This window comes from Halichoeres trimaculatus, unplaced genomic scaffold, assembly GCF_033239565.1.
Source record: "Halichoeres trimaculatus isolate MK-OKI-2021-1 unplaced genomic scaffold, fHalTri1.1 fHalTri1_scaffold_4, whole genome shotgun sequence".
Classification (NCBI taxonomy): Eukaryota; Metazoa; Chordata; class Actinopteri; order Labriformes; family Labridae; genus Halichoeres; species Halichoeres trimaculatus.
In genome coordinates this window covers 1,112,564-1,136,018 of record NW_027437182.1, presented here as the reverse complement: position 1 = coordinate 1,136,018, position 23,455 = coordinate 1,112,564, and the positions used below count along the sequence as shown (strand labels likewise).

At 46.8% G+C, this 23,455-nt stretch overlaps 4 protein-coding genes across 4 annotated transcripts; 2 read left to right on the top strand and 2 right to left on the bottom strand.

The window, feature by feature from the left end:
• Positions 1-131: 131 nt before the first annotated feature.
• Positions 132-2,866, bottom strand: LOC141788763 (antiviral innate immune response effector IFIT1-like). The gene is made up of 4 exons (XM_074667821.1): positions 2,816-2,866; positions 2,645-2,715; positions 2,442-2,552; positions 132-1,449 (listed from the first exon to the last, which is right to left on the bottom strand). Exons 1-4 carry the CDS (start codon positions 2,864-2,866, stop codon positions 132-134), a joined length of 1,551 nt encoding a protein of 516 aa, XP_074523922.1.
• Positions 2,867-8,460: 5,594 nt separating this feature from the next.
• On the top strand, positions 8,461-10,233 carry LOC141789345 (antiviral innate immune response effector IFIT1-like). Its single transcript, XM_074668723.1, has 2 exons — positions 8,461-8,518; positions 8,840-10,233. The coding sequence occupies exons 1-2, from the start codon at positions 8,514-8,516 to the stop codon at positions 10,101-10,103; spliced, it is 1,269 nt and encodes a 422-aa protein (XP_074524824.1). The 5' UTR covers positions 8,461-8,513; the 3' UTR covers positions 10,104-10,233.
• A 2,779-nt stretch (positions 10,234-13,012) lies between these two features.
• On the top strand, positions 13,013-14,820 carry LOC141789348 (antiviral innate immune response effector IFIT1-like). Its single transcript, XM_074668726.1, has 2 exons — positions 13,013-13,070; positions 13,524-14,820. The coding sequence occupies exons 1-2, from the start codon at positions 13,066-13,068 to the stop codon at positions 14,818-14,820; spliced, it is 1,302 nt and encodes a 433-aa protein (XP_074524827.1). The 5' UTR covers positions 13,013-13,065.
• Positions 14,821-21,483: 6,663 nt separating this feature from the next.
• Positions 21,484-23,404, bottom strand: LOC141788762 (antiviral innate immune response effector IFIT1-like). The gene is made up of 2 exons (XM_074667820.1): positions 23,236-23,404; positions 21,484-22,813 (listed from the first exon to the last, which is right to left on the bottom strand). Exons 1-2 carry the CDS (start codon positions 23,238-23,240, stop codon positions 21,484-21,486), a joined length of 1,335 nt encoding a protein of 444 aa, XP_074523921.1. The 5' UTR covers positions 23,241-23,404.
• Between the last annotated feature and the right edge of the window lie 51 nt (positions 23,405-23,455).

Below are 23,455 nucleotides of genomic sequence, written 5' to 3'. Positions count from 1 at the left end.
AGCAAGAATCACAGATCTTTACCATCACACCATCATTACAAAGAGCAGGAGATGTTTATCAAGGCTTTTAAAGACAGAGATGGAAAGTTTAAGATAAGGTTTTATATATTTTCTGTTTGGAAACAAAAGGTTTAAACTGGCTCTTCCAGATTTTCCAGAAACTCTTTTATTTCTTGACACCTTGGATCCTGACCTCTGTCTCTAATCTTACTCAGGACTCCGATGCTGCCCCTTCTGATGTAACTTTTTACTGGTATTTCTGCTGCCATCATGTGGTAGTCGATGGAACCCGAGCTATCATCTTGTTCAAAGTATAAATATTTTGCGTAGGCGTTGTAAAGGATCTGTTTTTCTGCAGGTTCCAGGTCAGTTTGAAGCAGCTCCTCAAATATCTGCTCAGCTTCAGCCTGGTGGAGATCTGACTTTGCGCAGAGACTGGCGAGGTCTATTTTCTTCATGAGTGCAGTGTGAGGGTACAGAGAGACCACGTCCTTTTGGAGGCTGATTGCTCTGTTCATTGTTTCTTGACTTGGACAATCTATCTCTTGATCAATGATCTTCCATTTGTAGCAAAGAGCAGCAAACTTCTTCAGAAATCGTTGATCTGGGTGTTGTCTCAGAGCCTCTTCTGCTAGTTTGATGGCTTCATCAACAGAACAGTGGTTTTTGTAAACCCTGAGTAACACCCTAAAAGCCGGATAACTACGGCTCAAAGGCGCCAGGTTGTTTCTAGCAAACTCTCGAGCTTCATATCCAACTCTGTCTTTGGTCTTAGCTCGTTTCTCAAGGTACAGAACAGCAAGGTACAGGTTCTCAGGATCCCGGTCCATGGCCTGTCTGATTTTCCTCAGATGGAACCTTTGGGTCTTCATCAACCCGATAGCGTGGCTGGTGGCCCACTCCACCATGTCTGGCTGCATCCCAGCAGCTCTTCCAAACAAACCAGCAGCCATCTTTGAGTCGCCCCCTGAGAGCACCAGGGTCCAGGCTTTCTCAGCGCAGACCTCTGCGTGGAGCTCCCCCTGGGATGGAGGTGGGTATTCTTCCTTCAGGGCATCAACCTGTGAGAGGTAAGCCTGACTCTGCTCCTGGTCTCCCAGGTGGTGGTGCAGCCAGGCCAGGTTCCCGTAGTTCACCACCAACCAGGGACCCTGGTCTGCATGTCTCATCCTGTGGAAAGCCTCTGCAGCCTGGTTGAACAACCTCTGAGCGTCGTCATGGAGCCCCAGCTTGTGCTGGATGAACCCCCGCAGGTTGTAGATGTGACCCAGCCACCTGTGCCCCTCCTCCGAGCCGATGTCCTCCAGCTTGTCTCTGAGAAGGAGCAGGACTGAGCGTGTGCAGTCCAGATCCCAGGTGAAGTGGCACTGCAGGGACTCCAGAGCTGTTTGCCTCTGATCAGCACTGATGGAGAATAAAAAAAACACATGAGCAACAAAATCTGATCCACTTTAAAGTGTGTTTGGATGGACACATCTTTCTGGAGATGCTGATTTGGATCCTTCCAGCAACGCCAAGAGAACCAAAAGCTGATCCAATGACTTTAACATGACTGTGCTCACCACACTGAGGCAGAGCTTCATGCAAAAGGAGCCCAACCAAGTATGAGTGAGTATAAATGAACAAAGTCTTCAGAAGGACAGTGAAAATCCTTATTTATTGGTCTTTTTAATGTTGGAACATCAACTACAGTCATCACAGTGTTATCAGCAGTAAAGGCACTCACCTCATCTCTCTGCTCTTTGACTCGCTTCAGGACAGTTTGGATCTCCGTGCTTCGTCTCAGTGACCTCGCTCCGATGTCACAGACGTGTTTGTGTGCACCACATTTTATATGTTCGCAAGTTTCTGAGGTGTGACACCTGGATCTCACCGACCCGCCCTTCCTCCTCATCAGCTGATCGTCAGACTTTACTTTCCACAGAAAAGAAACTTAAACACATGCTGTGTTTTTCTGGGAAACATGTTTTCAATCCAATCGGACTGAGAGAAACCTGATCCTGTTTCTGAGAAACCGATCTGTTTCCAGGAAGGTGAAAGTAGCTCAGGGGATGATTATTAAATGAGTCATCAGCAGGGATCAGATCTGAGACATGGGGAGTGTCTGGAATTTCATCTCTGGACCTGTTCCTCCGGTAGAGCTGGAGTCAGACATCATTAAACAAAAGTGAAACTGCACAGGTACACACCTGATCAGAGTTTTAAGGCCATTTAAAAACTTTCAAGAGTTTAAATTTGGTCCTGTTGGATCTTAAAAAGTTCATCAGAGTTTCAAAAGGCAGAAAGAAGAAATAAGGGAGAGATTAACAAAAAAGTTGAGAAAGCAATTTTTTGCCAACAACAGTCTGATCATCAGCTGATCGAAGGTTTCAGAGCTCATCCTGAAAAAGATAAAATCTGCTCTCAACATGGATTTCTGTCACTTCATGTCAGATACTCACTCTGTCATCACCTCCTGATGGCGGACGCTAAAAAACTTCCTCTCTGTGAACGTGGTCGGATTGTTGAGCTGCATCAGCGAGGCCTCAGACATCACGCCATCTCTGCTGAGGCTGGACGCAGTCAGACGACCTTTTTAACTTTCCTCACAGATCCTGAGGGTTAGGGAGCAAAAAGTCCAGAGGTAGACCCAAAGCCATCTCACCAGAGCTGAACCAGAGGATCTGATGGGCTGTTACTGGCGCCACCTGCGGCCCAACAACCATTAGACGCCGTCTGAGAGAAAAGAGCTTTAGGAAATAGACACGTCTTTAAAGGCCCCGCCTCCTTCAACGCCACAAACTCACTGTTTGGACTTTTTCAGAGAGCAGCAAACATGGATGAAAGGTGGAGAAACACAGCACAGGCACAGAGGAGGGGGCGCCATCGTGATCCTTCAATGGACCAATGGAGCTTCATATATATATATATATATATATATATATATATATATATATATATATATATATATATATATATATATATATATATATATATATATACATATATATATACCCCTCCATGAGTGAGCTACCACCTTACCATGGTGGAGGGGTTTGCGTGTCCCAATGATCCTAGGAGCTAAGTTGTCGGGGGCTTTATGCCCTGGGAGGGTCTCCCATGGCAAACAGGTCCTAGGGGGGGACCAGAGTGTAGCTCACACAGACCCCTATGATGATGAAGAAAAATTGTTTAACATTTCCCTTGCCCGGACTTGGGTCACCAAACCCCTCCTGGGGCCAGGCCTGGGGGTGGGGCTCGATGGCGAGTGCCTGGTGGCCGGGCCTGTTCCCATGGGGCCTGGCCGGGCACAGCCCGAAGAGGCAACGTGGGACCCCCTTCTCGTGGGCTCACCACCTGCAGGAGGGGCCAGAGGGGTCGGGTGCAGTGTGAGTTAGGCGGCAGCCAAAGGCAGGGACCTTGGCCGACTGATCCTCGGCTGCAAAAGCTAGCCCAAGGATGTGGAATGTCACCTCTCTGGCAGGGAAGGAGCCTGAGCTGGTGGTTCTCAACCTGAGGTTGAGAAGTTTGGGCTAGACATAGTCGGCCTTACCTCGACACACAGCAAGGGCTCCGGAACCAGCCTTCTCAAGAGGGGTTGGACTCTCTTCCACTCTGGAGTCGCCGATGGTGAGAGGCGGCAGGCAAGGGTGGTGATACTTGTTGCCCCCCGGCTCGGTGCCTGTACATTGGAGTTCACCCCGGTGGACGAGAGGGTAGCCTCTCTTCGACTTCGGGTGGGGGGAGGGATCCTGACTGCTGTTTGTGGCTATGGTCCAAATAGCAGTTCAGAGTATCCACCCTTTTTGGAGTCCTTGGAGGGAGTGCTAGAGAGTGCTCCGTCTGGGGATTCCCTGGTCCTACTGGGGGACTTCAACGCTCACGTCGGCAATGACAGTGAGACCTGGAGGGGTGTGATGGGAAGGAACGGCCCCCCAAATTTGAACCCGAGTGGGGTTTTGTTGTTGGATTTCTGTGCTCGTCACAGGTTGTCCATAACAAACACCATGTTCAAGCATAAGGGTGTCCATATGTGCACCTGGCACCAGGACACCCTAGGTCGTAGTTCGATGATCGACTTTGTAGTCGTGTCATCGGAGTTGCGGCCGCATGTTTCGGGCACTTTGGCATAGAGGGGGGCGGAGCTGTCAACCGATCACCACCTGGTGGTGAGTTGGCTCCGATGGTGGGGGAAGATGCTGGTCAGACCTGGTAGACCCAAATGTATTGTGAGGGTCTGCTGGGAACGTCTGGCAGAATCTCCCGTCAGAGAGAGCTTTAACTCCCACCTCCGGGAGAGCTTCAACTGTGTCCTGAGGAAGGTAGGGGACATTGAGTCCGAATGGGCTTTGTTCTGTGCCTCCATTGTTGACGCAGCCAATCGAAGCTGTGGCCGTAACGTGGTTGGTGCCTGTCGATGAGGCAACACCCGAACACGCTGGTGGACACAAGTTGTGAGGGATGCCGTCCAGCTGAAGAAGGAGTCCTATCGCGCCTTTTTGGCTTGTGGGACTCCTGAGGCAGCAGACAGGTATCGACAGGCCAAGTGGAATGCAGCTTCAGCAGTTGCTGAGGCAAAAACCCGGACATGGGAGGAGTTCGGTGAGGCCATGGAGAACGACCCCCGGACGGCTTCGAAGAGGTTCTGGACCACCATCCGGCATCTCAGGACGGGGAAGCAGTGCATTTTAAACACTGTGCTCATTGGGGACGGTGCGCTGCTGACCTCGACTCAGGATGTTGTGGATCGGTGGAAAGAATACTTCGAAGACCTCCTCAATCCCACCAGCATGCCTTCCTTGGAGGAAGCAGGGTCTGGAAATGATGGGGTGGGCTCTTCCATCTCTGGGGTTGAAGTCGCCGAGGTGGTTAAAAAGCTCCTCGGTGGCAGGGCCCTGGGCGTGGATGAGATCCGCCCAGAGTTCCTTAAGGCCCTGGATGTTGTGGGTCTGTCGTGGCTGACACGACTTTGCAACATCGCGTGGACATCGGGGGCAGTGCCTCTGGATTGGCAGACCTGGGTGGTGGTCCCACTTTTTGAGAAGGGGGATCTGAGGGTGTGTTCCAACTACAGGGGGATCACACTCCTCAGCCTCCCTGGTAAGGTCTATTCGGGGTACAGGAGAGGAGAGTCCGTAAGATCGTCGAACCTCAGATTCAGGAGGAGCAATATGGGTTTCGTCCTGGCCGTGGAACTGTGGACCAGCTCTAAACCCTTAGCAGGGTCCTTTAGGGTGCATGGGAGTTTGCCCAACCTGTCCACATGTGTTTTGTGGACTTGGAGAAGGCATTCGATCGTGTCCCTTGGGGAGTCCTGTGGGGGGTTCTCCGGGAGTATGGGGTGTCGGACTGCTTGTTACAAGCCGTCCATTCCCTGTACGACCGGTGTCAGAGCTTGGTCCGCATTGCTGGCAGTAAGTCGGACTCGTTTCCATTGAGGGTTGGACTCCGCCAGGGCTGCCTTTTGTCAGCGATTCTGTTCATAGCTTTTATGGACAGAATTTCTAGGCGCAGCCAGGGTGTCGAAGGGGTCCAGTTTGGTGACCTCAGGATTGGATCACTGCTTTTTGCAGATGATGTGGTCCTGTTGGCTCCATCAAGCCGTGACCTTCAACTCTCTCTGGATCAGTTCACAGCCCAGTGTGAAGCGGCTGGGATGAGAACCAGCACCTCCAAATCCAAGTCCATGGTCCTCAGCCAGAAAAGGGTGGAGTGCCCTCTCCGGGTCGGGGAGGAGATCCTGGCACTGGCCTTTTGGTAATACCCAAAGCTAAAACTCTTTTGGTGAGGCATCTTTCCAGCATTATGGCCCCCGTCTGTGGAACAGCCTGCCAGAGGACCTGAGGGCCGCAGAGAATGTTCATATTTTTTAAAGCAGACTCAAGTCCCATCTATTTCATTTGGATTTTATTATTATATCTATTACATCATTCTTATCATATTTTAGCATATTTTTAGTTTTACTATCTATTTATTTTCTCAAGCTATATAGTTTTATGTCTTACTTTATATCTCTTACAGTTTTATAGTTTTGCACTATGTTTTTATTCCATGTCTCCAGTGTTTGCTCAGCAGGGGGCCCTCTGCACTGGGGCCTGTGACTTGCTCTGGCTGGGATGTGTCTGTCTAGTGGTAAACATCAACTTGGGCACGTGGGAGGGGGCCTATGGTAGTGTTTTGCTGCTGTAGGCCTCATGCTAGCCTGCAGTGGGAGGGGGGGTGCTGGGTGGAGGTGTCCTGGCCTTGGGCCATGAGTAGCACCTGGTGCAGACGGTCCCCTGTGAGTGCGTTTCCTGACCTGGCTCCTCTGTGCTCAGCCACAGCTTGGTGGGTGTCTGTGAAAGTTTGTATGTGTGGGGGTCTTGGTGGGGTGGGAATGGGTAAGGGCTGTTTTTAGACATGTAAAGCACTTTGTGCTACTTTTTTTTTTTCCTGAGAAGTCCTCTATAAATTAAAATGTGATTGATGATTGATCGTTTAAGCTAAAGATTGTCTTGTTTTACTTGATATGAGCCACATTTTTTGAGGAATTGAATTGAATTGCTGTGACACAAGACAATTGTGCTTAAAAAATTGTTTAAAACTAAAAAATGTCTTAATACATGTACATCCCACCTTTTTGGATAGCAGTGTCAATGTATCCATTCTCTGTCATATATGAGGTCATCCTCTTGGCCAGTATAGAAAAGAAGATTTTTCCCTCGACACTTAATAGTGAGATTGTTCTAAACTGGTTTATGGTTGAGGAGTTCCCTTCTTTTGGCACAAAACAGCCTTCTGCCTTTTTCCAGTATGATGGAATGACGCCCTTCGGCCAGATCCTCTGGAACACCTTCCACAGCCTCCTGAGGAGCATTGGGCAGTGCTTATATACCTTGTAGGGTATACAGCTTGGACCGTGGGCAGATCCTGTTCTGGCTTTCTTCACCACCTCTTGGACTTCCTTCCAGGATGGTTCGCTGATGTTGAGCTCTTTTCACAAAAAGTGAAATCTGAATTATCAGAAAGTATGACCTAAATTGCGTCAACTTACAAAAAGTACGTAAGAAAATGTTTCGCATGCTTCTTGCACAACACTTCTTCGGTCTTGTTGATCACTTCCTGTTTGGTGTGAGAGTTTCCAGGAGGCTGTGGGGACGTTGCTCCAGGTGGTGAAGACGTCTTCATAGAGGATCCTCCCCTGTTTCTGTAAACGTCCCTCTCCATCTGTCCCCAAGTGATCTCAGAGTGATTTAGATCAGGGGAACATCAGGATGGTCCAAAGAGTGAGCTGGTTCCTCTGGGAGAAGTCCAAAACCCAGCCAGTCCCACACAGACCAGGGCCCTCAGTCATGAAGGAGGCCTCCTGCAGCACCTCCACAGAGCCAGCCATCATTTGACATCCCTGACCCACCTGAAGCTCCATTGGTCCATTGAAGGATCACAGTGGCGCCCCCTCCTCTGTGCCTGTGCTGTGTTTCTCCACCTTTCATCCATGTTTGCTGCTCTCTGAAAAAGTCTAAACGGCGAGTTTGTGGCGTTGAAGGAGGCGGGGCCTTTCTTCTCTCCCAGATGGCATCTGATGGTTGTTGGGCTGCAGGTGGCGCCAGTAACAACCCATCAGATCCTCTGGTTCAGCTCTGGTGAGATGGCTTTGGGTCTACCTCTGGACTTTTTGCTCCCTAACCCTCAGGATCTGTGAGGAAAGTTAAAAAGGTCGTCTGACGGCGTCCAGCCTCAGCAGAGATGGCGTGATGTCAGAGGCCTCACTGATGCAGCTCAACAATCCGACCACGTTCACAGAGAGGAAGTTTTTTAGCGTCCGCCATCAGAGGTGATGACAGAGTGAGTATCTGACAGGAAGTGACAGGAATCCATGTTGAGAGCAGATTTTATCTTTTTCAGGATGAGCTCTGAAACCTTCGATCAGCTGATGATCAGACTGTTGTTGGCAAAAAATTGCTTTCTCAACTTTTTTCTTAATCTCTCCCTTATTTCTTCTTTCTGCCTTTTGAAACTCTGATGAACTTTTTAAGATCCAACAGGACCAAATTTAAACTCTTGAAAGTTTTTAAATGGTCTTAAAACTCTGATCAGGTGTGTACCTGTGCAGTTTCACTTTTGTTTAATGATGTCTGACTCCAGCTCTACCGGAGGAACAGGTCCAGAGATTAAATTCCAGACACTCCCCATGTCTCAGATCTGATCCCTGCTGATGACTTATTTAATAATCATCCCCTGAGCTACTTTCACCTTCCTGGAAACAGATCGGTTTCTCAGAAACAGGATCAGGTTTCTCTCAGTCCGATTGGATTGAAAACATGTTTCCCAGAAAAACACAGCATGTGTTTAAGTTTCTTTTCTGTGGAAAGTAAAGTCAGACGATCAGCTGATGAGGAGGAAGGGCGGGTCGGTGAGATCCAGGTGTCACCCCTCAGAAACTTGCGAACATATAAAATGTGGTGCACACAAACACGTCTGTCACATCAGCGCGAGGTCACTGAGACGAAGCACGGAGATCCAAACTGTCCTGAAGCGAGTCAAAGAGCAGAAAGATGAGGTGAGTGCCTTTACTGCTGATAACACTGTGATGACTGTAGTTGATGTTCCAACATTAAAAAGACCAATAAATAAGGATTTTCACTGTCCTTCTGAAGACTTTGTTCATTTATACTCACTCATACTTGGTTGGGCTCCTTTTGCATGAAGCTCTGCCTCAGTGTGGTGAGCACAGTCATGTTAAAGTCATTGGATCAGCTTTTGGTTCTCTTGGCGTTGCTGGAAGGATCCAAATCAGCATCTCCAGAAAGATGTGTCCATCCAAACTCACTTTAAAGTTGATCAGATTTTGTTGCTCATGTGTTTTTTTATTCTCCATCAGTGCTGATCAGAGGCAAACAGCTCTGGAGTCCCTGCAGTGCCACTTCACCTGGGATCTGGACCGCACACGCTCAGTCCTGCTCCTTCTCAGAGACAAGCTGGAGGACATCGGCTCGGAGGAGGGGCACAGGTGGCTGGGTCACATCTACAACCTGCGGGGGTTCATTCAGCACAAGCTTGGGCTCCATGACGACGCTCAGAGGTTGTTCAACCAGGCTGCAGAGGCTTTCCACAGGATGAGACATGCAGACCAGGGTCCCTGGTTGGTGGTGAACTACGGGAACCTGGCCTGGCTGCACCACCACCTGGGAGACCAGGAGCAGAGTCAGGCTTACCTCTCACAGGTTGATGCCCTGATGGAAAAATACCCACCTCCATCCCAGGGGGAGCTCCACGCAGAGGTCTGCGCTGAGAAAGCCTGGACCCTGGTGCTCTCAGGGGGCGACTCAAAGAAAGCTGCTGGTTTGTTTGAGAAAGCTGCTGAGATGCAGCCGGACATGGTGGAGTGGACCACCAGCCACGCTATCGGGTCCCAAAGGTTCCATCTGAGGAAAATCAGACAGGCCATGGACCAGGATCCTGAAAACCTGTACCTTGCTGTTCTCTACCTCGAGAAACGAGGAAACACCGGAGAAAGAGTTGGAGATGAAGCTCGAGAGTTTGCCAGAAAGAACCTGGAGCCTCTGAGCCGTAGTTATCAGGCTTTTAGGGTGTTACTCTGGGTTTACAAAAAACACTGTTCTGTTGATGAAGCCATCGAATTAGCAGAAGAGGCTCTGAGCAAACACCCAGATCAACGATTTCTGAAGAAGTTTGCTGCTCTTTGCTACAAATGGAAGATCATTGGTCAAGGGAAAGATTGTCCAAGTCAAGAAACAATGAACAGAGCAATCAGCCTCCAAAAGGACGTGGTCTCTCTGTACCCTGACTCTGCATTCAAGAAGAAAATAAACCTTGCCAATCTCTGCGCAAAGTCAGATCTCCACCAGGCTGAAGCTGAGCAGATATTTGAGGAGCTGCTTCAAACTGACCTGGAACCTGCACAAAAACAGATCCTGTACAACGCCTACGCAAAATATTTATACTTTGATCGAGGTGATCTCTCAGGTTCCATCGACTACCACATGATGGCAGCAGAAATACCAGAGGAAAGTAAGTTTCAGAGGGACAGCATCAGAGTCCTGAGTCGGATTAGAGACAGAGGTCAGGATCCAAGGTGTCCAGAAATAAAAGAGTTTCTGACAAAGCTGCACAGGCCAGGTTGACCCTTTTTACTCCAAACAGAAAATATATAAAACATAATCTTAAACTTTCCATCTCTGTCTTTAAAAGCCTTGATAAACATCTCCTGCTCTTTGTAATGATGGTGTGATGGTAAAGATCTGTGATTCTTGCTGAAAGCTCTTTGTTGAACTCAGGTGTGCTGGTTTGGTTCCTGTTGTGTTGGTTTTTGTCTTTACTGCTGATGAAGGGGTGAATGATGGATTCTGATTGGACGCTGTGATCCTTCCTGATTGGTTGTTTGTTCATATGATGTATGAGCTGATCATTGAGTTCAGATGTGACTGTGTCAAACACGGTGTGTGATCTGGGTTTTTAGCTAACAGGACAATAAAACCATGTGTGTACTCTCACCTGTCTCTGTTCTTGGTGTCTGTATGTTACACTGACTCTTATTCCATTTTGAAAACTGGGGAATAACATTTAGAAATAACATATTTTGGCACTACAAATCTCAAATTTTACAATCCGTCATTTAAAGTTGTATTCAAAATAGCAGCTGTCTGATAGCACTACCCAGATAAGTCACTTTTTTTGGCAGTAATTACACTCATACATGGAAACTGGATGAGTAAATTGAGCATGTCTTACCGCTAGTTCTGTGTTATGAAATCATTACTTGAAAGGGATGTGTTCAAAGAAAGAGCAGTCAAAATGGTCGCTCTGATTTATCCAAATCCACTTTATTCATATAACACATTTTAAAAACAGACCAACGTCTCCAGAGTGCTGTGCAAAAGCAAAAACCATAAAATTAATAAAACATTACAAAAAAAGTAAATAAAAACATGAATTAAAATGATAAATAAGATAAAATAAATTAAAATACACAGAGGACCACACAACTCACGGGGTGTTAAAAGCCAGAGAATAAAAGTGGGCCTTAAGACGAGACTTAAAACAGTTCACTGTGGGGGCCATTCAATTTATGGATAAAGGCAGCGCTTCATTTATTTCTCTCTGAAAAATCTTGGTAAACCGGTTGATCCAGACATTGCTCAGGAGAACAGCTTACTTAGATTAAAAAGTTAACTGGAAAAGTGAAAGTGTTAAAATAAGTGCAGAAAATGATTGACTGCTTACCACCATTTGTGGTAGGTGGTGTGCAAGCCGGATGTTGATAGCTGCCTAGAATAGAATGGAATAGAATAGAATAGAATAGAATAGAATAGAATAGAACTTTATTGTCATTGTAACAAGTGAAATGAAATTGAAGTCACAGCAGAAATCAAGAAAACCAAAGTAAGAAAGTGTATAGAAAGTGCAAAAAGCTCCATAAGAAAATAGATGCTGACAGCTTGTCCATCATTGTCCAGTCAGCCAGCCTCCACCTCCACAGGGTCCAGGACTGAGCTTCTTCAGCAGTCTGTTCAGTCTCTGTCTCCTGGATCCTGTATCCTAGCATGATGCTACTCTGCCCTCTGGTATTCCCTCTGTTGTTGGGTTAGCACAGCTAGCTCGTCCATCTTATTGGAGATAGATCTTACGTTCCCAATAACGATGGATGGAAGGACAGGTCCATGTCGTCACTTCTTAGCTCACACCTGAGAACCAGCACGTCGTCCTCACCTCCTTCTCCTCACCTTGTGGGAAACATCTGGCCTAGCACCACTTAGCATTGACATGCTACAGGCTGCTAACAGCTGATTTCACATGTAAACAATGCAGCCATGGTTACATGTAGGATCTCCAGACAAACACAGGAGAAAAAGTAGTAAAAATATCACTGAAGACACAAAAAGTTTGGTGTCCATGACCAACAAATGATCCATACAAAGTAATGATCCACTCCAAATACAAAGATTACGATAAAGAGATGAAAAATTACAAGTAACGGGCAAAGAAGAGAGAGCTGCTGCAATAGGCAGCCATAGCCAACAGGGCGGCGCCTAGCAATGCTATAGGTACTTACAGCGTGACGCCATAGCAGCGCGACACAGTAAACAAAGAGCATCGATGAAGACATGCAGCATTTCGTCCTCTCTGTGATTGGCATGTGGCTCTTTGTTACAAAGAACAATCAAGCTTTGTTTCAGAGAAGTCTGTGAGCCACCAGGAGAAACACAGGAAGTGACTATATTTTCCACCAATCAACAGACTGCAGTGTTTCTAGCTCCACCCTCTGAGGTCAGGTTGGTTTAGTCTGGCACCCCAACAGAAGGGAACCAAAAAGTGGGATGGTACGGGTCGGTGATTTGGGGACCTGTCCTGGGATTAGTCAATGGAAACGCCACAAAATGGGCGCCGTACCGAGATGAACTGAACTGAACTGAACTGCTTGGTGGAAACGGAGCTCTAGGTGAGGCCAAGCTCCAGTCAGGAAGCCCCTTCAAAATCTTGTTGTCTGAAGAGTGGATTCATGACAGGGGGCCGTCCGGATAAACCCCCAAAGCTTCAGGTACGGGGCCCAACACGAAATGTAATGAGCAGTGAAGCACATCCCACAAATACAAGCAGCGAGACAACATTTGAGCTTAAACTGAAGTTTGGGACCACCTCACATAAAAGTCAGAGCAACAGCCAGAAGTTATTCTGTTACAGCCGTCTGAACTTAGCTCAGGAAGTAAAGAAATCTGTGATTGGTGGATGATTTCTGTGCTTCATGGTAAGAAATCTTACCTTCTCCTGTTCATGCATCTTTTAAAGGATCCACATTTGTAAGGAACATGTTTTTTTAGGAGGGCTCAGTTTATGGATTTTTGGTAAACAGCTTGAAAACATGTTTCCCAGAAAAACACAGCGTGTGTTTAAGTTTTGGTTCTGTGAAAAGTAAAGTCAGACAATTACCTGATGAAGCGGAAGGGCGGGTCTGTGAGATCCTCACCTTGCTTGCTCAAACTTGCTCGCAGGAGCAGAGTATTTAACACGTCTGACACATCGGAGCGAGGTCACTGAGACGAAGCACGGAGATCCAAACTGTCCTGAAGCGAGTCAAAGAGCAGAAAGATGAGGTGAGTGCCTTTACTGCTGATCAAACTGAATTCAGGGTTTAACAATCTGCAGCTGAAGGCTTCAGAGAGAGAAATGCTGCAGATTGAAACACTTGGTTTGACCTTAGCTCTGATCTCTGAACTGACACTGAAATATTTCAGGTATTTATTTCTTTAACGGTGATGACTGTAGTTGATGTTAGATCATTAAAAAAACAATAAATAAGGATTTTCACTGTCCTTCTGAAGACTTTGTTCATTTATACTCACTCATACTTGGTTGGGCTCCTTTTGCATGAAGCTCTGCCTCAGTGTGGTGAGCACAGTCATGTTAAAGTCATTGGATCAGCTTTTGGTTCTCTTGGCGTTGCCGGAAGGATCCAAATCAGCATCTCCAGAAAGATGTGTCCATCCAAACACACTTTCAAGTTGATCAGATTTTGTTGCTCATTTGTTTTTTTTATTCTCCATCAGTGCTGATCAGAGGCAAACAGCTCTGGAGTCCCTGCAGTGCCACTTCACCTGGGATCTGGACCGCACACGCTCAGTCCTGCTCCTTCTCAGAGACAAGCTGGAGGACATCGGCTCAGAGGAGGGGCACAGGTGGCTGGGTCACATCTACAACCTGCGGGGGTTCATCCAGCACAAGCTGGGGCTCCATGACGACGCTCAGAGGTTGTTCAACCAGGCTGCAGAGGCTTTCCACAGGATGAGACCTGCAGACCAGGGTCCCTGGTTGGTGGTGAACTACGGGAACCTGGCCTGGCTGCACCACCACCTGGGAGACCAGGAGCAGAGTCAGGCTTACCTCTCACAGGTTGATGCCCTGATGGAAAAATACCCACCTCCATCCCAGGGGGAGCTCCACGCAGAGGTCTGCGCTGAGAAAGCCTGGACCCTGATGTACCTGAGAGGAGACTTCAAGGTCGCTGCTGGTTTGTTTGAGAGAGCTGCTGGGATGCAGCCGGACATGGTGGAGTGGACCACCAGCCACGTCTTGAGTTTAGTGAGAGAACAGGAGCGCAGAGAAACAGGGGTGACCCCAGACCTCTTAGAGAAGATGAGACAGGCCATGGACCAGGATCCTGAGAACCTGTACCTGGCTGTTCTCTACCTCGAGAAACGAGCCAAGACAGGAGAAAGAGTTGGAGATGAAGCTCGTGAGTTTGCTAAAAACAACCTGGAGCCTCTGAGCCGTAGTTTTCAGGCTTTTAGGGTGTTACTCAGGGTTTACAAACACAACTGTTCTGTTGATGAAGCCATCGAATTAGCAGAAGACGCTCTGAGACAACATCCAACTCAGCGATTTCTGAAGAAGTTAGCTGCTCTTTGCTACAGGTGGAGGATTGTTCTTCACATGGATCCTCGTCCAGGTCCAGACATGATCGACAGAGCAATCAGCCTCCAAGAGGACGTGGTCTCTCTGTACCCTGACTCTACACTCATGAAGAAAATAAACCTTGCTAGTCTCTACGCAAATTCACGTCCCCACCGGGATAAAGCTGAGCAGATATTTGAGGAGCTGCTTCAAACTGACCTGGAACCTGTGGATCAACAGCTTTTGTACAACGCCTACGCAAAACATCTGAACTTTGAACGACGTGATCGCTTACGTTCTGTAAAATATCAAATGAAGGCAGCAGAGATACCACAAGATAGCTTTTTTCGGAGGGACAGCATCAGAGTCCTGAGTCAGATTAGAGACAAAGGTCAGCATCCAATGTGTCCAGAAATAAAAGAGTTTCTGGAAAATCTGGAAGAGCCAGTTTAAACCTTTTGTTTCCAAACAGAAAATATATAAAACTTAATCTTAAACTTTCCGTCTCTGTCTTTAAAAGCCTTGATAAACATCTCCTGCTCTTTGTAATGATGGTGTGATGGTAAAGATCTGTGGTTCTCACTGAAAGCTCTTTGTTGAACTCACATGTGCATATAAAGAAAACAGGATGGGCCCAGCTCAGAGCCCTGAGGCACACCACATGATATCTGTCTCTGACATGTAACGACTGTCACGATATGTTAATGTTCAAGTCTGATTTGATCTGGGTTTTTAGCTAACAGGACAATAAAACCATGTGTGTACTCTCACCTGTCTCTGTTCTTTGTGTCTGTGGTGACTGTACTGACAGCAGTGCGCCTGCAGAGGGCGCTGAGGGCATCAAACCTTTGTGGGTTGATGTTTCTCTACATTTACTGTACACATCTGGGAACAAACACCACGTCACAAGCTATAGACCTGTTTCACTAATCGGATCTCCTGAAGAAATCACCAGTTCAACAGACCAAAAGCAGAATACAGTTGGAATATTTCTAGACATTAAAAAAGCATTCAACGAACATCCGGGGTACAGTGTTGGACTGGGTGAGGAGCTAGGGGACCCAGGGGTCAGTACTGGGCCCAAAACTGTTCATACTATACATCAATGACCTATGTTAAGTATCTGAAGTACTCAGGCTGGTGCTGTTTGCAGACGACACAAACATGTTTTGTTCAGGTAGTGATCTGCAAATGTAAATGCATGACATGATAGTAAATTTCTCAAATATACATTTTGGTTTGATAGAAATACATTGTTGTTAAACATGTCCGAACCATAGTGTCCCGTAGCATTGCAGTATTACATAAAGCCAAACAGATTCTAGCTCACAAAACACTCTGTGCTGTTCCACAGTCCTTCCATATTTAACCTACTGCGCAGAGGTCTGGGGCAAGAATTACATAAGCACAATATTTCTACTCATCCCTCTACAAAAGAAAGCAATATGAGCTATTCATCAGGCGGGGTAAAGGGATCATACAAATGCATTTTTTTAAAGTCAAAATGATCGAAACTAGAAGACCATGTCAAATTACAAACCGCACTGTTCATATACAAAGCAAAGACTAACTTGTTACTAGAAAACATTCAAAAATTATTCACATTTTTACTCAGTCAATCGGACTGGATCTGAGTTTCCTCTTCAGAAGATTCATCAGATGAATCTTCATGAGAGGAGTTTTCATGCAGGAAAGCTGGATTTCCAGACACACCACTCCAGCTTGACCCTGTGGCAGATATTCTGGGTCATCATCATCTGTAATTTCAGATTCTGAATCAGAAAAAATTGCCGCCTCCTCTTCCTCATTTGGTTCCTGCTGCAACATTGCTGTAACCATCTCAGTGGTAAATCTGTGAACAACCATATTCTGGAAGAAAATCAAGAGCATAACAATATTTTCAGATGTACATCAATACACATACACATACATTTCTTTTGTTGGCTAAGTAGCTTTATGAACTACCTATTTAACTACTTTGCTAAGTAGCTAACCCCCCACAGAAAGAAAAAAAAAACTACAGTGTCCCCACCACCACTAGCAAGCAACACAACAGCTAGCTAGCAAATAAAAATCACTTGTAACTTTTCAACATGTAGTGTACTCACTCTCAAAGTAATCTAAGCCTAATCAAATATTATGAACAGTCACAACTAGAGCCTGACCGATTAATCGGTTGGGTAGATTCATCGAGGCAATTATGCCTGTCACTGATTAATCAACATCGGCCAAAATGTAGCCGATTATAGAAATTTTGCTTCGTGGAGAGTCTGTCGCTCCTGCTCCTGTGTGTCTGTGTGTTGAGCTGCACGCTGCCCGAGTGCCCGCCCCCTCCGTGTTGACAGTTTTATAATTAGTTCCTTGTTTTAATTTAATAGTGTACATATAATTAGTTTCTAGTATTTAATTTAATGCTACTGTCTGAATCATTTGGGTATTATGATGATTTGTGATTATATACAGTATATATCCTTTGTTTATCAATAAATCTATTATAAATATCAGCCGATATATCGTATATCGGCTTTTTTTGCCCCCAGTGTAGGTATCGGCATTGGCCCCAAAAATCCCATATCGGTCAGGATCTAGTCACAACTGTCATCAAATGTCTTCAGAGGTAACATCAGAACAATTGAAAAACAATACTTATATTTAGAGATAGGCAAAAAGAACTGTGCAGAGCTGTGAAAAGTCTTTTCACTCCAAATACTATAGCAAGCATGTGGGTCGTTTCTGACCCATGCGTGTAAACTTGAGGTAGAAATACAAAAGCTGTGCTTGCTCATCCCTAAAGTAAGGGAAAATAAGAATAGAATAGAATAGAATAGAATAGAATAGAAAATACTTTATTTATCCCCGAGGGGAAATTCAGGAGTCACCGCAGCATTTAAGAAAACAAAAGTAAGAAAGAGCATAGAAAGTGCAAAAAGGTCCATAAGAAGTTAGATGACAACATCCCATCCACCACTCGTCCACCACTCTCCAGCCCAGCCAGTCTCCACCTCCACAGGGTCCAGGACTGAGCCTCCCCAGCAGTCTGTTCAGTCTCTGTCTCCTGGATCCTGTCTGCTCACAGCAGGCGAAGCTCCTCCAATGTGTCGCCGGCGTCCGATGTCAGCTCCGTCAGCCACGTCCGTGAACAGCACGATGCCACTGGGTTAGCACAGCTAGCTCGTCCATCCCCCGGAGCGAGATCCCACGTTCCCAACAACGATGGATGGAAGGACAGGTCCACGTCGTCACCTCCCAGCTCACATCCAAGAACCAGCACGTCGTCCTCACCTCCTCCTCCTCAGCTCGAGGGAAATCATCAAGCCCTACACTAGTTAGCATTGACATGCTACAGGCTGCTAACAGCTAATTTTGCATGTAAACAATGCAGCCATGGTTACATGTAGGATCTCCAGACAAACACAGGAGAAAAGTAGTAAAAAAAAATCACCGAAGCCACAAAAAGTTTGGTGTCCGTGACCAACAATGAACCATACAAAGTGATGATCCACTCCAAATACAGAGATTACGAAAAAGAGACAAAAAAAATTACAAGAAACGGACAAAGACGAGAGAGCTGCTGCAACAAGCAGCTACTTGGGTAGCGCCTAGCAACCAATTAAAAATAAATAATAATCATAATCATCATCAAATAATGATCATTGTTAATCAAAAACAAGATATTTACTGCATAATTGGAAGAGTAAATGATTAAATTAATTTATTTCAAAGTTATATCATAAAAACACTCAGCCATACAAGAAATAACATAGAAAATGAATACGGGTCATTTTGGACCCATGTTGTGCATTAAAAGGGTAGTGATACAAAAACCTTTTTTATTCAAAAAGTAAAAAATAAAATAATTGTGTAGGATCGTCAAAAACAAGTTAATTGAGGAATTCCTTGAATGCTGAATGACAAAATTAATTTACTGCAAAAATATCAAAACTAAAAACTCAGCCGGGTCACTTTTGACCCATGTTGTGCATCAAAGGGTTAACAGTTAGTTCTTTGGTCGCGTTCCAGGCAGACAGACCCAACACGGTCAGATCAGGGATGGCAAACAGACAGCAAGGCAGCAGCTTCAGCTGAGCAGAGCACCAGGGGCTTTATAGCCACAGAGGGGCAGAGGGAAGAAAGCCACCAACACTGAGTCAAAAAAGGTGTGGCAAGAGAGCCGAAGTCCAGCGAGAGCAGCGGCGAAAGCCAGGCAAAGCAGCACAGGCAAAGTGTTTCCCTTACATTAATTTTAGAGCTTCTTAATCTCCCCAGGGAGACACCCAGTCCACACAGCCTCTGTAACGAACAAACAATTGTTTTTTATCAATTCTGGAGGAGCAGAGAACGAAAACACAGGCTGGCCATTAGCCATACATATCAATCAAGCCACGTGGGAGACCACCCGAGAGAGAAACAAGACGAGTGTGTGTTAAATGCGCCGTGTGATGGTAATCCGGATAAGTCACATCATCCTGCAACAACCCCCCCTCTCTCTAAATTTGCATTGTACATAGTAAAGCAGTAACAACCCAGGGACCAACCACTCTAGAGCCAAGGCCAAAAGTGAGCAGACATCACACTGGACCTGAGATGGGGTCGGTAGTGTTAGCACCACCATGCACCACACCTCCAACTGATCTTTGGAGGTGATGGACATTAGAAAGTTGGCCCGCAGTAGACCATGCAGACCTTCTTGCCTTGGTTTAAGCCAGAACCAACCACTACTGGATTGGCAAGAGGAACAGGTAGAGAGTCGACCATCACCACAACAGGAGCTACTGAAGCTCCCAGTATTGGAGATGGATAAGTCCTTGGAGGCAACTCTGGAGAGGTGGTTGAGCACAGCCAGCTTCCAGAGGGGATTCCTGCACCCTGACTAACAGGTCTCCATCACACAACAGCTGATCCTCTAATTGTGGTCGGCCAGGCAGAGGTGAATGACAGACAGTGTTATGATAAGGGGAGCCAGCCCCTACCACCACTTTCAGCAGTGTACGATGTACATGTTTGACTCTTGCAGGGCGTCCTTAATGTGCTGATCATGATTGTTCTTCCTGCGCTCTGCTGCACTCTTTCGTCTCTCAAGCACCTTCAAATGCAACTTGCAGCTAAGTCTGATGCTCCTGAATCCATTCATGGACAGGAGCATGAACAGGGTCCTGGACTTTTCCCAGCAAGAAGTCAACTGGGAGCCTTGGTTCCTGCCCAAACATCAAGAAGAATGGGGACTCACCATTGGGCTGGTGGGGGTGGCGTTTTATGAGCACAGCAACCGTGGCAAACAGGAGCACCAATCTCACTTCCATGACACCAGCAGCATGCGCATCAAGTCATGAAGGGTCCAATTGAACCGCTCACATTGACCGTTTCTGTCAGGGTGGTAAGGGGTTGTGCAAGACTTTTGAATGCCATAAAGGGTGCACAGTTGTTGGATCAAAACGCTTTCAAACTTACGGCCCTGGTCCGAATGGATTCAGACAGGGACACCACTAGCACTAGCCTGTTGGTCCCATGTAGGGACAGCCAGCGTGTACTTACCAAAGACATCAGTCATCACCAAGATATTTTCAACCCCTTTATGAGTGGGTTCGAGCACAGTGTAGTCCGTGGCAGGTATTTCATTTGGCCTGGAAGCCAGCACATGCCCCATGAGACCACAAGCAGGATGTTGGGAATTCTTGGCAACCTGACATCTGTCACAGGTTTGACACCAACTTACCACTTCAAAGGTTAAACCAGGCCAATAACAATGTTACCAAAGAAGCCCCAGGGTTCTTTTGACACCTTGGTGGCCATGCTTTTGGTGGACCTCAGTTAAGACCTCCTTCTTCTATGCTGCAGGTGGGAGCTATTGGGGAACTCATCACCAACAGGGCGGAAGACCTGGCGGTAAAGCACACCATTGCTCTCAGCCAACTGGTCCCATTGTGGCAAAAGTGCCAAAACAGGCCGAGATAACTGCTTGTGCTCTTCCGCATCAGGTCACCTTTTCAGTCGCCAAAAGACAAGGAGCTCACAAAGAACAGAGACTGCTTGTTGGAGGGCAATGATGTCTGACTGTGAATGGCAAGGTAGAGCTAGCACAGCTCCAGACTTTTTTTCCCTCAAGCGTCTGCTGTAAGGGACAAGGAGGAGAGGTGCCAGGGAGAATGGCCTCCATGGCGCTCCAGGTGGACACTGGCAGGACAATGCATCAGCATTTTTGTTACTGCTACCAGAGCGGTACTTGATTTTGCAGCCCAGCACTGTTCAGTGGCACTGAGCTTAGCAGTGGACAAGTGGCTAAGTGGTGTGTTGTTGGTGTAGACCAGTGTTTCTCAACCCTGGTCAGCTCGTTTTCAAGCTCTGCTGGAGCCTGATAACGAGCTGATCATTTGAATCAGGTGTGCTGGAGTGTGGCAACATCTAAAAACATGCAGGGCAGGGGGTCCTAGTCCTAGTCCAGGACCAGGATTGAGAAACACTGGTGTAGACAACGCACTTTTGACCAAGAAGATGCTCCCTTGAACTTTTCTGTAGCTGAATTGTATAAAATCAATTTTATAAAAATTAAAAAGAATAAATATATCCTTTCATCTGTGAGCCAAAGCATTTTACTAAAGGGATAAAAAGTTTACCAACCCCCCATCATGAATCCATCTTACAGACTGAGAGAAACCTGGTCCTATTCTGAGAAATCGATGTAGTATGCATGCCAGGCCTGTAGTTGGCGCACAGTTTATTCAGTCAGAGACAGACACTCCCCTCATCTTTCTGCTGTTTGTTCTCACTTCCTCTTAATCAGCCGGTGAGACGAACAGGTGCATGAAGGTCTGATATGAGTCAGAGCTGCAGTTCCCTGCTCCTACCATAGGGTGGCAGAATATAACAAACTATAAAGGCACGTGTGGACAAGAGTTTCAGTTCAAGCACTTTAATGGATTCTCAGGTCTGTTCATCAATCATCAATAAAACTCCAGATAATCAAACATTCACCAGTGTTTTACAGCCTCTGGTTCATTTAGAAATGTCAAACAGATTCTGAGGCTTGCTTTGGATCGAGTACAGTGAAAAATGAGGTGGTAAATAATAGAAGTGATTTTCCCTAGTGGACACTTAAAGAACTGCACCTCAGAGCGGGGTTTAGGTTTCATGACCAGGATCTGAACCGTCTTCATTTTCAGCCCCTGGCTCCTGCAGGTTTCCCAGAAACTCCTCTATTTCTCGACACATTATGCCTTTGTTTTTCATCTTCTCCAGGAATCTGATGCTTCGCCATCTGAAGTAGCTTTTCTCTGGTATTTCTACCGCCTTCATGTGAAAATGGATCGACCTGCTGAGCGCACGTCGATCAGAGTCTAAGTATCTTGCGTAGGCGTTGTAGATGATCTGTTTCTCTGCAGGCTCCAGGTCAGTGTGAAGCAGCTCCTCAAACATCTGCTCAGCTTTGGCCTTGTGAGGACCTGACTTTGCGTAGAGACTGGCGAGGTCTATTTTCTTCATGAGTGCAGAGTCAGGGTAAAGAGAGACCACGTCCTCTTGGAGGCTGATTGCTCTGTTGATCATGTCTGGACTGGGACGGTGATCCCTGACCAGGAAAATCTTATGTTTGTAGCCAAATGCAAGAAAGGTCTTCAGATACCGCTGATCTGGATGTTTTTTCAGAGCCTCTTCTGCTAATTCGATGAACCCATCGATGGACAAGTGGTTTTTGTAAAGCCTGAGTAACGCTCTCATACAGTTGTAGCTCCCGCCGGGGATTCCCAGGACGTTTCTGGCGATCTCACGAGCTTCATCTCCAACTCTTTCTCCTGTCTTGGCTCGTTGCTCGAGGTAGAGAACAGCCAGGTACAGGTTCTCAGGATCCTGGTCCTTGGCCTGTCTCATCTTCTCTAAGAGGTCTGGGGTCACCCTTGTTTCTCTGCGCTCCTGTTCTCTCACTAAACTCAAGACGTGGCTGGTGGTCCACTCCACCATGTCCGGCTGCATCCCAGCAGCTCTCTCAAACAAACCAGCAGCGACCTCTAAGTCTCCTCTCAGGTACATCAGGGTCCAGGCTTTCTCAGCGCAGACCTCTGCGTGGAGCTCCCCCTGGGATGGAGGTGGGTATTTTTCCATCAGGGCATCAACCTGTGAGAGGTAAGCCTGACTCTGCTCCTGGTCTCCCAGGTGGTGGTGCAGCCAGGCCAGGTTCCCGTAGTTCACCACCAACCAGGGACCCTGGTCTGCAGGTCTCATCCTGTGAAAAGCCTCTGCAGCCTGGTTGAACAACCTCTGAGCGTCGTCATGGAGCCCCAGCTTGTGCTGGATGAACCCCCGCAGGTTGTAGATGTGACCCAGCCACCTGTGCCCCTCCTCCGAGCCGATGTCCTCCAGCTTGTCTCTGAGAAGGAGCAGGACTGAGCGCGTGCGGTCCAGATCCCAGGTGAAGTGGCACTGCAGGGACTCCAGAGCTGTTTGCCTCTGATCAGCACTGATGGAGAATAAAAAAAACACATGAGCAACAAAATCTGATCCACTTTAAAGTGTGTTTGGATGGACACATCTTTCTGGAGATGCTGATTTGGATCCTTCCGGCAACGCCAAGAGAACCAAAAGCTGATCCAATGACTTTAACATGACTGTGCTCACCACACTGAGGCAGAGCTTCATGCAGAAGGAGCCCAACCAAGTATGAGTGAGTATAAATGAACAAAGTCTTCAGAAACATGTTTGAACATCAACTACAGTCATCACCGTTAAAGAAATAAATACCTGAAATATTTCAGTGTCAGTTCAGAGATCAGAGCTAAGGTCAAACCAAGTGTTTCAATCTGCAGCATTTCTCTCTCTGAAGCCTTCAGCTGCAGATTGTTAAACCCTGAGTTCAGTTTGATCAGCAGTAAAGGCACTCACCTCATCTCTCTGCTCTTTGACTCGCTTCAGGACAGTTTGGATCTCCGTGCTTCGTCTCAATGACCTCGCGCTGATGTGACAGACGTTTCACAGAAAACCACCCTGAGTGTTTAAGTTTCTATTCTGTGGAAATCAGAGTTAAACAATCAGCTCATAAAGAGGAAGGCTGGGTGTGTGTTATCACACAAACACACCTCTCTGATCAGAGGTGAAAAACTGA

Excerpts from the sequence above, each read along its gene's own strand:
- LOC141788763 (XM_074667821.1), bottom strand. The coding sequence starts at position 2,866 with ATGGCGCCCCCTCCTCTGTGCCTGTGCTGTGTTTCTCCACCTTTCATC. Across the intron at positions 2,553-2,644 it reads GATCCTCTGGTTCAGCTCTG|CCTCAGCAGAGATGGCGTGA; the intron begins GTGAGATGGCTT and ends GACTGCGTCCAG. Across the intron at positions 1,450-2,441 it reads CATCAGGAGGTGATGACAGA|TGGATCAGATTTTGTTGCTC; the intron begins GTGAGTATCTGA and ends CACACTTTAAAG.